This window comes from Branchiostoma lanceolatum, chromosome 2 (assembly GCF_035083965.1).
Source record: "Branchiostoma lanceolatum isolate klBraLanc5 chromosome 2, klBraLanc5.hap2, whole genome shotgun sequence".
NCBI lineage: Eukaryota > Metazoa > Chordata > Leptocardii > Amphioxiformes > Branchiostomatidae > Branchiostoma > Branchiostoma lanceolatum.
Genome location: NC_089723.1, coordinates 22,679,151 through 22,692,708, shown reverse-complemented (window position 1 = coordinate 22,692,708; position 13,558 = coordinate 22,679,151). Strand labels below are relative to the sequence as shown.

The window sequence follows — 13,558 nt, the reverse complement described above, 5'->3', positions numbered from 1 at the left end:
TTAAACTCTTCACAGTATGTGTTTTAGTCCTATCATCAGCACGTATTAAAGATACATGTAAGCGTTCGAGGAATCTAATCAGTCTTTGAACGTATCGGCTGCTTATCTTAAGAGTAACATCGTGGCAGCACACAACATTGCACGTCATTACAAAAACCGTTACCTGAACTCAAGTGAATTTGAAGTACTCTCTATCGTCGATAGCTCATGTCATACCGCAGCTACGTTTGCAGCCACTACTAGAATTGGTGAATCACTTGAAGTAAATCAACTTGAAGGATTAGGACGGGGAGGGGCGCCTTAGGAGAAGGAATTCTGGCGAGGCACGGAATTCGAATTATTTCCTTTTGGCAGCAAATACTTATAATTGGTTCCATACGTGAACTTTTAAACTGCGCCCCTGAGGGCGTGATTGGAAGTACAAATGACGGGTTCCTATTGATAAGTAAATGTGTCAAAGAATGTTTAGAACTAGAGTGATACATTAAACTCGACATGTTGAATCATCCACATACTTGGACGTACTGTAAGTTATAACTATTTTGTATCCAATAGTTTGTTTGCATGTAACGTTACACTATAGGAGACCTTGCCAAAGTCGCCGTACTTTTGTAGTGTCAATAAGATTGTTGTTGTTGTAGAATGAAAAGAATTAGCAGACTACGTTATGTCCGGGTAGCAACATCATCTCAGGACAATACTTGCTCGTTGACATGACCCAGAACATCGCTTTATTTTGGGACATTTCATAGAGAGAATTCAAACGGCGTCCCTATTGCTTACATATAAACAGCATCACGTCAGCAATATCTGCACCATACACAATCTCATAGATTCCCCATAGCTATGGAATGTAACACCCCATATCCAGCTAGAGGCTGCGACCGCGAGCCTCATGCGACCACTGAGCGAGCAAACATTTCACAGATATATATTGCTCAGCATGCATGAAGGACTGTGTGTTCATATAACGAAACTAAAGGTTACACAAATCCAACTTTGGTCGCTGTACGGTCGCTCAGCAATCGCCGTCTAGTGAAAAGAGGGCCTTAAAACAAACTCAGACGGTAAAAAATAACAACAACGTTTTACAGGACGCTAACCATGTCAAAGGGAAGATACATTCTGTTAGCGGTACTCTGCGGTGCCGTTGCCTTTGCCCTTGGGGTCATCATTGGGTGGTTTTCAAGGTCTGGATTAACCGCAGAAGATTTGGCAGCACTCAAGAAGTACCGGGCAAGCGTTGAGGATGCCGATGAGACGATCAGAGACCAAATTCTGACAAACATCGATGCTGAGCGAATCAGAGAGAACCTCAGGTAACATCTGTTTTGTCGTCCACATTACAGATAGACTTTTATCACGGTATCAGTAATGTTTTAGATATAGTATTTACATGTAGATATGGTTCGGCATCTAGACATTATAACAGGAGATGTTGACATACTATTATTTAGAATGAACCATGAATATAGAAATAGTTTTGTTTATGTATTAGTCAACTTCAGAAGTTAATAGTTGTTTTGTAAGTTGTTTTTTTTAATCAGTTAGTCACAGTCACTGTTTTTTTATCTATTCATTTATTTCATTTTTTTTGTTTGTCCAACAGGGAACTGTCCCGTAAACCCCACATGGCGGGAACACCCCAAGATCTTGAGATGGCTGAACTCTTAAAAAGCAGGTGGCTGGAAAACGGACTGGACGAAGTCAGGTAAGGAGGCGTTACACTTACACATATAATATATTTATAAGATACATATTTTTCTAATGTAGAAAGGCATACCAATAGTACTGTGGCAATGCACCACCTCCACACACAAACTGACACACGGACACGCACGCACACACACACACACACACACACACACACACACACACACACACACGCACACACACACACATACGCACACACACACACACGCACACACGCACACACACACACACGCGCACACACACACACACACACATACACACACAAACACACACACGCACACACACACACACACGCGCGCGCACACACACACACATACACACACACAAACACACGCACACACACGCACGAGGACACACACACACACACACACACAAACATACACACACACACACACACACACACACACACAAACAAACACAAATACCTGTAAGAAGGTTTTGCTTTCGTTGTGTCTGTCTGTTTGCTTCCGTTATCCTTTGAATACAGTAGAGTGGCTAGTTTTCACGTAATAAGAACGCTTACAAGAAGTTACATCAAAGGTCCCAGAATAGGTTATCTGATTTCTGCAGACGAATGCTTGAAACAGAATCAGCGAGATTATAAAATAAAACAAAAAGTTCATAGAAACTAGAAATTTGTCAAGAAGGTAGAAGATTTTTTATTTATTTTGTTGGTTAAAGACTCGTCCCATACGACGTTCTCCTGTCCTACCCCCCGCTGGGCCGGGAGGGGCCTAACAACACGGTGGTGACGGTGGACGGAGCCGACCCTGCCCGAGAGTTTGAGGGCACACGCTCCCTGCACATCGAGCCCGAGTACCAGAACGACCCTGACGCTGTACAGTTCTTCAATGCCTACTCACCCCCAGGACATCCTGTGGTATGTTAGTCTATTATATATAAAACCTTATCATAATCATCATCATCAGCAGCTCCTTTACATCCTGCCGGACGATCAGTTCAGAGTCGGTGGATAACAGGCTAGGACTCGTCCGTGGGCGGCGAGTCCAGCTTTACTCTTGCGGTGTTTGCCACAAACAGTGCAGATGAAAGCTGTTGTTTGGCATGGTGTGTGTCTCTTTTGCCTTACGGCAAACTTAACTTCTTATCATAATATTAACATTGTTAACACTGTTTTCAGTGCGTTTGCTTGTTTGTTTGTCCAGGTGTGTATCCGCACTTATTTGAATATTGTAGAGTTGCAGGATGTGAGGCGGAAGATGAATGGTTTGACCGAACATTGGCAAAATGGGAAAGCTGGCTTTGACCGGTTCAAAAGTCGCTCGCCCGGGATGAAAAAAAAAAATGGACCGTATAGGGAGACACAGTATTGTAAATAAAACAAATTCTCAAGAGCTCTATATGTTGAGGTGCATACGATCTTCAATATCTAGTTGCTTGAAGCAAAGTTCACTTTAAAAGAAAGTCCGATTGAAATAACTTATTTTAGCATTCTCATTGACGATGTTGCTGTTGGTTTTCTGCACGACTCTAGGGCGAGCTTGTCTTCGCCAACTATGGCCGGCTGGAAGACTTTGATTACCTGAGAGAGGTCGGCGTCGACTGCACAGGGAAAATCGTCTTGATGAAGTACAGGTCTGCCGGGAGGGGAGCAAAGGTACTTTTTTTTCTACTCTTCACCTACCAAGTTAATGTTTTTGTAGTCTTGAAACATTTTGACCATAAGAGATTTGAGAGAGAGAAAGAGGACGCTGTAGAGACAGAGAGAGAGAGAGAGAGAGAGAGAGAAAGAGAGAGAGAGACAGAGACAGAGACTGAGAGAGACACACAGAGAAAGAGAGATCGCTGTAGAGGTGGAGATAGCGCTGGAGTGAGAGAGAGAGGAGAGTGAAAGTGCTTAACAAACATTTTAATCACCAGACTGCACTTTCTATGCGTTTCATGGCTATTCAGTGAGCAAATTAAGTTTATTACACTTCAATGCAAAATTCTATCGTAGGCGAGAAACGCAGCAGCTGCCGGTGCGATAGGGGCGATACTGTACCCAGAACCTGCGGACACCAACGCGCCCGGTGGGAAGGTCTACCCCGAGGGATGGGACCTACCTGGGACTGGGACCGAGCGCGGAGGTTCCCTTCTGGAACCTGGAGATCCGCTAACTCCGGGGTATCCTGCAACAGGTGGACCCACATCTCAATAGTGTCTGATTGTTTGACTGTAAGCAATTGTGTTGGATATCTGTTTGATGCAATTTATGACACCTGTGAAAAAGAAGGTGTTTTTTTCGGTGTATTTTCTGTTTGTGTGTATTCCAACATTCATTTCCACGGGCAATGCACACCCGAGACACTGACAAGAAGTCAGGTCAAAGGTTTGAAAAAGGTCCCGAAATAGGTTAATTATCTCAGTTCTTGTCTTTTATTTCCTGCTATTTTCATATATTTATAAATTTATAGACAGAATTGGCGAGAATTTTACAGTGGTTTGTATAGAATACGATAGATAGATATAGAAAACCATAAATTTAAATATTTCACGGAGGTAACAAGTAAAAGATATTTTTTTTTTCCATCATTGTTTGTTTTCACAGACTACGCATACCGCTTGCCAGAGGGGAACATCAGTGTATTTCCACCCATTCCTCTCCAACCAATTGGATATAATGACGCCCAGAAATACTTAAGGTTTGCCCCTTAAATTTTTTTCATCACTGACTATTCACACTAACTGACTAACTGAAATAGAAAGTTGACACACTGTAACTGGCGTAGTGTCACAAACTTGGTACATAATGTAAAAATGAGGCATGTCACCGTAGTGCAGGCGGTAAGGCGAACCCGCTGCTTTCCCATCTGGATCAATTTTCGTGGATCCTTGGCCGTAGTTCGATCCTGGGGTCGGCCCCAGGTAGGAAATTGCATGATTAGGGATTGCATTCGTCATTTCGGAAGGTGACGTATATCCCGCGGCCCCTTGTATGAGGGAGCCCCATGCGTTAAACCTCTTCACGTAAAAGAGCCCAACACACTTATTGAGCAGATAAGGATTGACCCGGTGTGCTTGGCCAAAATTGCGAGCCGCAGCGAAGCCGCATTGCACTACCACTAGCTACCTGAAAAACCGTTATGCCTTCACCTCAATTGAAGATAACTGCTTTACCTTTACATATGATCCGATCACAGCCACCTAGATGGTGACGTCGCCCCTGCTGGGCGGAACGGCACCCTGCCGATTACTTACAGACTTGGGCCAGGTTTCACCGGAGACTGGTAAGTTACAACCTACCGAAACTATGATTGTTTATGATGTGTTCATTGTCACTTATATTATATATATATATATATATATATATATATATGGTTATTGCTGTGTACTGTCTCGGAAAGTTTGTTTTATCTGAGTCAATATTGACCGACGGAGGCCATATACACGTATAACTATGAAGGAGGTCTCTTGATTCGGTTTAGTGCCCAACGTTTGCGTTCTCTTTTTGGGGTGATCTTGTAATCTTTACATCAACGTGTACCTTGCACTATGCAGGGCAGGTCGCAAGGTGGCGTTGCATGTCTACACGAATACGACCATACGCAGGGTGTACAATGTGGTGGGAATGATCAAAGGAAGAGTTGAACCAGGTAAGAGTACTAGTGCTAGATCATTCTAACTAGGTCGTTCTAACATTATTTTTGAAAAACAAACATTGTCCGATCCAAAAAGATATACCGTAACAGTTCAGTACTTGTAACATCGATTTAGAAATGTAGATCATGGCTTGTTAGGATTTAACTGATATTCCTTTTATTCGTCCAGTTGCAAAATGAAAACATCAAATTTCTTACTTAAGTTCGAATTCAAGAAAACCTTGGAATCATACCACAGAAATAGAAAGGCAACATTTGAAAATAAATCAATGATGTTTAACTTAACATGGTCAAACCAAACGAAATACTGCTCTTTTTATTCGTACTCAAACATATTCATATGTGTAATGACCAGCACCTGTCCTAACACTTGCTAACAGTTACATGATATAACCGAACGCCACAGGGTGTCTACACCTCCGGTAACCATGGTGACAGCCGTCTGGTCGAGGTCATTGACCTTATTTGTTTGAAGAAGAAAGCGAACGAAAGAAAAGTTTCATTTCCGTGAAGTTAAACATAAAAATCCAAGCAGTAATATATCTTTGTATATTATCGTTTAACAAACCTGAATATTTTGCCCCCCAGACCGTTACGTGATGTTGGGGAACCATTACGACTCCTGGGTCCAGGGAGCCATTGACGACACCAGTTCAACCGCCATGAGTCTGGAGCTTTCTAGGGTGTTTGGAGGACTTGTTAAGGACGGTAATGTCTGTAACATTTGTACACGAGTGTTGTATTTTGATTTTGAAGAAAGTGATAACTAGAAAGTTAACAAAACGGGTGGTTTTACAACATCAATAACATCAGTTTCTGTTTTAATTTCATCAATAATCTATGTTGAAATTTGCATCGTAATAGTTTCGAAATTCATTCTTTGAGGATCCTAGCCTCTCACAGAGCTCTGCCGCCATGATAGCCTACTTTGTCTAACATGTCTAATGAGCTTGAACGGGGTAATAAGGTTGTTCATGGGTAGATTTGCGCATTGCTCAGCGAAATGCAGTGTAGGTAACATCTCAAACGTGAAAGGAGAAAACTTGCAAACAGTTCTTGTCTACTATCTAGACCGTGCTTAGACGTGTTTTGTTAATGTCTTGGGGGTCTTTGATCTATATTTCACACAAAGCATGTTCAGCTCGATAGCTTATTGATATGAACTAGGTGTCAAAGCAATCATGTGTTTCATCCAGATGTCGATATATCGCCAGTACATCGGATGTTTGTTGTAACACAGTGATATGTTATTTCAGGTACATGGCGCCCACGTAGGTCTATAGTTTTTGTGGCCTGGGGAGCGGAGGAGTTCGGCCTGTTGGGATCGCACGAATATGTTGAAGTACGCTCCAAGAAATGGTTGATTGAAGCAAGAAGTGGCTGATTGTCATTAGCGTGGTGTTGTTTATGGTTACAGTCGTCATTTTGTTGGATCTTACGGCGCGATGAAATTATAGTCTTAGGTTTTCGTACGATTTTCTAAGACAAAATCTTTTGTAGGATGATAAGCATGATATCTGAAATAAATTTGTGCATAGCACATATACATGCACTGTTATCACAATGATTTCGCAGGTTTCGATCGCACAACGGGCTCATAATGTTTATGGATAGACTTAGATGATCAATGTGTGCCATGTTGTGTTGTGATCAATTGATGGTTGATAGTTTTGAATGGAACAAAATCACATTGCATGCTACTGGCAAGTGCACTTTTCTAATTTACGAGGACGATATTTACCGTCGCCAAGAAGGTTGTTTTTTCCCCTTCATGTAAAAGTGCACCGTCCATTTTCAGCAATTTACGGATCTCATCAAAGAGCGGGTGGTCGCCTATATAAACATGGATATAGGAGTTGGAGGTGAGGCAGTCTGGATCTACTTTTATTAAGTGTCCTTAGTGTGTGTTGCTATTCACCATTTCTCCTTATTAGTTACCCTTTTTCGTTTTACTCATCCATTACTTTGATTTAATCTTCTTCCTTTCATGATCATCTGCTATCTTTCTTTGTCATCTTGTAGCCGTCATCCAAGTTTCCATAATCGATTCAGCTTCGAATCATGTTTTGATAGTAACATTCATATACCCTCCACTCAGGCAACTACACCGTTTTTGGTGGCTGCAGCCCGTCTATGGTTGACGTCATCTATGACGCAACCAAACAGGTGAGTTATAGACACAAGATGCCTCTGCAAATGCATAATGAGCCTCCTTGATTCTTGTTCGTTTTGACCTTCTCGAGCTTACTGTATAAGCTTATAGAAAACTTATTTCCCTACTTCACACATTTAAGTACTGTACAAAAATTCATATTTCTTATGCGACTAGACAAACCTCCCATTGAAAAACACGTCTGTTCTTTTATATCTACTATAACCAAAAAGCGAGGAGAAGTGGAATTTATCAAATGATAGTCATATTCTTTTGTATCAGTTAACTGTACTTGTTATTTTGTTTTGTTGCGACCTGTACTTAGCCAAGTGTGGCAGAAATGTGTCTTCATTCATTCATTTATTCATTTATTCATTTATATATTGTCAAATGCTGTTTGCCCACTGGCTCTAATGATGCAAAAACATGCATGCATATGACAGAAAATTGACAACAGAAAATTTGATAACATATCTGAGACCTGTGACCTAACTTCCTGTTTGTGTTCCCAGCATGTCCGGTAAATGGAAATCAGCTTCCATGGACCGTTTTGACTTCCAATTCGACCTCCACTTCCTGTCAGTGACACAATTTCCCTGACACTCTTATGTGTTCAAATAACTACAATACACAAGCAAGCACACAAACTGCCACAATAGAAAAAAAAAAAAAACTCCGTGCACGAAGGTTACTACTACATGTATGTCTTTCGTATGTGAAAATCCACTGTACAGTGCATTATTCCTCTGCAATCAGATACAAAGTGAAATTTGCACAATTCTTTAAATAGTATCTTTTATTATACAGGTGCCAGACCCGGATGCATCTCTCGGAAAAAGTATATACGAGACATGGGCAGAGAGGGCTCCAACAAATGCTGATGCAGACGTGAAAGTTCCTAGGTACTTCAAACTTTATCTTTCTAAAGCGAGTTAGAACATCACAGTGATATTTCCCATGGTCTATTCTATTCTATTAACGCGATTATTCTTAATTCATATATTCATCTTAAGTACAGCCGGTAGGTACCCATCTCAGTAATGAGGCTGTTGTAATTGCCTTTTACTGTGCACCTCTACGATTGTGGGACCCCGAATCACGTACGTACCTTCCGAAAGACGAAATACAAATGTAGGATAACCATATGATCGAATCAACATGGCCTTACTGTCGCTTTACGTTTCGCAGACTTGACTGGCCACGTGTCAACACAGACTACATCCCTTTTGGTCTTCGTGTCGGAACCCCGCTGTTTACCTTCGCCTATGTTCATGACCAGGTATGTAAAACAAGTTTCGTGGAGATGTGGAAATTGTCCACACATCTAGTTCCGATACACGACACGCCATTGTTATCATACGAGGGTGAGTGAAAAAGTAATTCGAGTGGTTTTATAAGACTTATATTTTTTCGAAGGAGTTGAAATCTAACATATAAATAAAGGCATATCCTCTTGAGATGAAAATATATCGATTTTTTGGTAAAATTTTTATAATCCCCTGAGTTGCGTTACTTTTTGACTCACCATCGTATATTTGTTATTAACGCCAACACCATTGTTTCAGCCTCATATCTTGGTGTTGCATAAGGATCAGTATCCAATTAACAAGAAATTATCTCCGTAACTACTTTTAGCTTTTGTGAATTTCTTTTTTTTTATTAATCATAATGCATTTCTTGCTGATTCTGTATAATGCAAACACTCCATGGCAATAAGGCATAAAGCAACAGACACGCGCATAACAGGAAACTGAAGACAGGTAATTATAATGAGATTCCCTATTCTGGGACATTTGATCTAACTTCATGGTAACATGGTAACATGGGGATTGAGACGTATAGACCAGATTGGTTTCAAGCTTCCCTTGTTCACTGAATCTGATGTTGTAACTAAATACGTATTTTTTGTCTTTTAAATATGTGCGAAATAAAGTGATAATGAACAACAATACCAGGAATCGAACCCGTGATCTCTAGTTACCTCGGGTCTGCTAATCTAGCCACTCGGCCATTCGGCGCCACATACATGTATGAATGGTAACATTTTTCTTCTCCCCGTTGTTCATCTTCTATAGACCAACTACTCCCCTCGGTCGATTTATCCGTCCTACCACACTGCGTATGACAACATTGATCTCATGGAGAGGTTTGTGGACCCGGACTTCACTGTCCATCGAGCCATGGCCCGTTTATCAGGTAGGATATTTCTCAGTGAATTTGATTTATTTAGTGTTCAACACTAGCACGAGTGCTGTGTGGTCTAACGACATTCCGTGAATGTAGCTAAGAGAAAGACTAAGATAATTCGAAAGTATTACTGTACAATAGAAATTACGTTTCCGATTACGGTCCGAAAAAGGTTCTTTATGTGGGGATTCTCTTCTTAAATATGAAGTGATACAACAAATGCATTGTTTAAATGCATTGAACGGGGCACTAGTATTCTCATCATCCTATTGTATGCATGTCAATGAACTGAACAAAGAAGTAAGACACATACTGACATCAATTGTGCAAAAGCCTTGATCTGTTAACAGAGTGTGAAATACAGGAAGACTATAGCTAGTTGGAATTCTGTTTTGATTTTTTTTTTGCACTCAGATGGCGTATTGAAAATTCTTTGTCCCTTGCTAGTGGTCGACTCAATAAAATGCTCGGGTCGATAGGTTTCCGTTAGGGTAGGTCGGGAAATCGGAAACACATTTTTTCCGTAGTCCAAAATTAAGTTTCACCATGGCAGCTAAGTTTTTGCATCCATCTCTAGGCGAGCTGGTCCGTAGACTTGCAGATGCCCTGGTTCTACCTTACGACTCCCGGAAGTACGGACCGAGTTTGAGCGCGTTTCTGCAAGCTACGGAGGAGGATTTCGGCTCAATGTTACACAATCAAGACATCAGTTTAGGTAACCATTGAAAAAAATTATAACATTGAAATACTTTTGCTCTGTGATATCATTGCAACTTTTATACTACGCCTGTTTTCTGTTCCATATTTGTCGGGTACAAAATGACCAATATGGTAATTATCTAACCATCATGCCATCCTCAGACGCGCTACGTCTGGCCGTCTACAACTACATAGCAGCGGCTGAAGGCTTTCAAGATCGGACACAAGCAATCGACAAGAAGGAGTAGGCAAAGTTCACAGTTTAATTGTGTTTCTTCTTTATAGTTGTGCACACCGAAAATTTACAATCTATGCAACCAGGTAATATGATCAGAAATGACTACAACTGTAAGATTCTTGTGCAACTCCAGGACATTAGTTTTCATTTAACTGTATTTTTATGGCTAAATTGGAACGGCTATTTGTCAAATTACCAATTTTAAGTCGTTTTGCATTCCTGCACAAAGAAAATCAAAATTGTTTTTTTTTTAAATGTTTGCGTACCGAAACCGTGAAGATAGAAGAATGTATATGTCAGGTAATAGGTCGAGGATGCGAATATGCTACTAGTAGTAATTGAAAATGCCAATTAATAGTCTTTGTGGTATAACCAAATAAAATCCTTTGATTGACACTCCGTTATTCCTTTCATTCAGCCCCATTCAGGTCCGACATCTAAACGATCAGATGGTCCAGGTGAACACAGCTTTCATTGACATCCACCAACCTCATCATCTCAACAAGTAAGTTCTAACAGTGGGAGAAGATGGGATAGATCAAGTATCAAGTTGTCTTTGATGTCTATATATAAGTGCCCATGCCTTTAATGAGCCCACCATAGCAAATCGCAAAGCTGCACGTGATTAGAATGATATCGTAAACTCTCTAACGATAAGTGCGTTGAATTTGTTAAATGTGTTTATAGTATACGTCATATCCATTTTGTCACGACGCCAACACGCTATCTTGGATATGGACGACATCAGCGTTCATATTATTCGTTGTCACTGACCAAATAAACGTCGGTGTCCCTCTCTCACTTGTTTTGTCTTAAAGTTTTTACTTTGTCTACCTTTTCTTAGCCTTGACATGGACTTGTGGGCAATGCGTACATTTGGCAAGAATAATTTCCACACAGCATTGCACATCATTGGAATATATTTACATCTCTTGCTATTTGCTGTTAAGAAATGCAATCCTAACTGTAATCAGTAACTACCATCAGACATTGACCAGACTGGTTATATTTTTTTTCTCACATTAGACATGTTCTCTACTCACCATCGGGATGCGCGACCAACAGTAGCGCCGCTTTCCCCGCGATTGTGAGGACGATGTGCGACGGACCAGTCAACGGTGAAGGTAAGGAACGTTTAAGATATTCTTACTTATAGTAAATTTCATTTATATTCTGAAGATGTAAAAAATAGCATTCAAATAAAAACAAAATTCACAAACGCAAAAAAAATTCATTCTTTGAATTTTGTTTAGCATTCTCTTCAATATTTGTTCTCGCATCGGTCGCAGTCACTAGAAGAAAGGGGGTGCAACACAACCAGCACTTTTATTTTACTTTTATTACTTACTTTCTACTGTATTAGGATGACGAATAATCTATACTATCACAGCAGTACTAAGTGGTGTTTGCGAAGTAGTGGTAGGAATATAATGACGAATATCTTATACAGTGTAAATCAGTGCCTTTGAAAAGAGATTAAGATCATCCTATTTTACTTTGACAGCTTATATTTATGTATTTTTTAGCACGATCATAAAGTCTTCTTTCGTTGATTTAGATAGTCAAGGTATGGCGCTACCACTTTGGCCCAGAGATTTACTTTCGTGCTGTACAATTTTCCACAGGTTGGGAGGAAGTAAAGAGGCAAGTGGCGGCAATAACGGCTACTATCCAATCAGCCGCTGACGTCATCAGTGACGTAGACAGTATCTTGGGTCCGTCCTAAGGATGACGTATGGCAACATGCAGACGATGTTTGACAAGCATAGTTACAACAAAACTGATATGTTTTAGAGTTCAACAAATTCTATTGGATTAAGAATTATATTTTTAACGCTTAGGAGGGTCTGCATTCATTCGGGAAATCTTGCCAACGATGAACGGTTAATTTCGGAGGACCGGCAGCGTTTATTGGTGAAATCAGGAAGGCTGGCAACGCTCAATCGTAGATTGACGTATGTTCATATACGGACTAAGCTAGTTTCGGGTATTTCAATTGGGACGCTGTCACTCAACTTTTCACGCTTCAACTGTTATTTTGGATAAGTATTAATGTGCTAATTACGTAGAATTAAAACGACCAATTGCACTTTTCGAATAAATTAAAGGCCGCGTAGTGAGTTGCAACGAACAGTTTATTGTTTTATTCTACTGAATTCGAATTATTGACATAAGACGGATTTGTGGATACAGATCTTTCGCAATAACACAAACTGTTGTCTTCTTTGGAGTGTGTTGTTTTTACACTGCTGCTTATGCTGCTGCATACAGTTCTAGTCACTTCTGAAAAAAGGGGAGTATTTTAAGGCTTAGTGCGTAACTGTAGGACAAACAGAGGTGCACAATTAAGTGACTATCGTTGATATACATGACTAAATAAACATTGCAATAAAACATATGCATGTTCTGAATAAGTCATCATGAAATCCACATGAATACATGGACACATAGGCTTTACATTAGCCTACCATTGCAGTATACCATCAACGAAACATTTCTATCCATACATGTTATTATGCTAGTTTCTACACAGGTCGATGAAAGATGTTGATAATCGTAGTTTCCGTATATAAAGTACCAACCAAAACAATCATTATACATGTGAATGTGTGAACACAACTTACCTGTTGTTGATGGTAGTTGTCATCGACACAGTCCCATCAGCAGTGTCGTGTACGTTTTCTGTATGAATATGTCAAGATTGTAGAAATCACCTTTCTTTTACACATAAATGTATTTATGTAGTATTTTCATAAAAGTACGTCTTTAGGTATCCTTGCGTGTCTAATCTAAAAAATGGAAATAATGTCTCTTCCGGTTATGTTTCCCCTCTTTCCCAAGTAAGGTAAAGAACAGCAATAACAAATGATACTTATACTTTTTTACATGCCACGAATCGAATAGTTACGTGATTAGATTAATAATTTGGGGTAAGCCATGTTAACCAGTCTTATTATCTTAATCAAA

General features: G+C 40.1%; 2 protein-coding genes across 2 annotated transcripts in view; both read left to right on the top strand.

Annotated features, from left to right (window-relative positions):
- The first annotated feature begins 1,076 nt into the window (after positions 1 to 1,076).
- Positions 1,077 to 13,558, top strand: part of LOC136427984 (aminopeptidase NAALADL1-like) — a 38,206-nt gene continuing 25,724 nt past the window's right edge. The window contains exons 1-6 of the mRNA XM_066417221.1: positions 1,077 to 1,319; positions 1,610 to 1,711; positions 2,395 to 2,593; positions 3,209 to 3,331; positions 3,674 to 3,854; positions 4,265 to 4,358. Coding sequence (XP_066273318.1) covers positions 1,105 to 1,319; positions 1,610 to 1,711; positions 2,395 to 2,593; positions 3,209 to 3,331; positions 3,674 to 3,854; positions 4,265 to 4,358 — 914 coding nt within the window. The 5' untranslated portion in view covers positions 1,077 to 1,104. The remainder of the gene's footprint in view (positions 1,320 to 1,609; positions 1,712 to 2,394; positions 2,594 to 3,208; positions 3,332 to 3,673; positions 3,855 to 4,264; positions 4,359 to 13,558) is intronic.
- On the top strand, positions 6,312 to 12,815 carry LOC136427985 (aminopeptidase NAALADL1-like). The gene is made up of 11 exons (XM_066417222.1): positions 6,312 to 6,657; positions 7,114 to 7,177; positions 7,414 to 7,481; positions 8,275 to 8,369; positions 8,656 to 8,746; positions 9,543 to 9,663; positions 10,232 to 10,369; positions 10,516 to 10,597; positions 11,010 to 11,096; positions 11,618 to 11,715; positions 12,217 to 12,815. The coding sequence occupies exons 2-11, from the start codon at positions 7,159 to 7,161 to the stop codon at positions 12,315 to 12,317; spliced, it is 900 nt and encodes a 299-aa protein (XP_066273319.1). The 5' UTR covers positions 6,312 to 6,657; positions 7,114 to 7,158; the 3' UTR covers positions 12,318 to 12,815.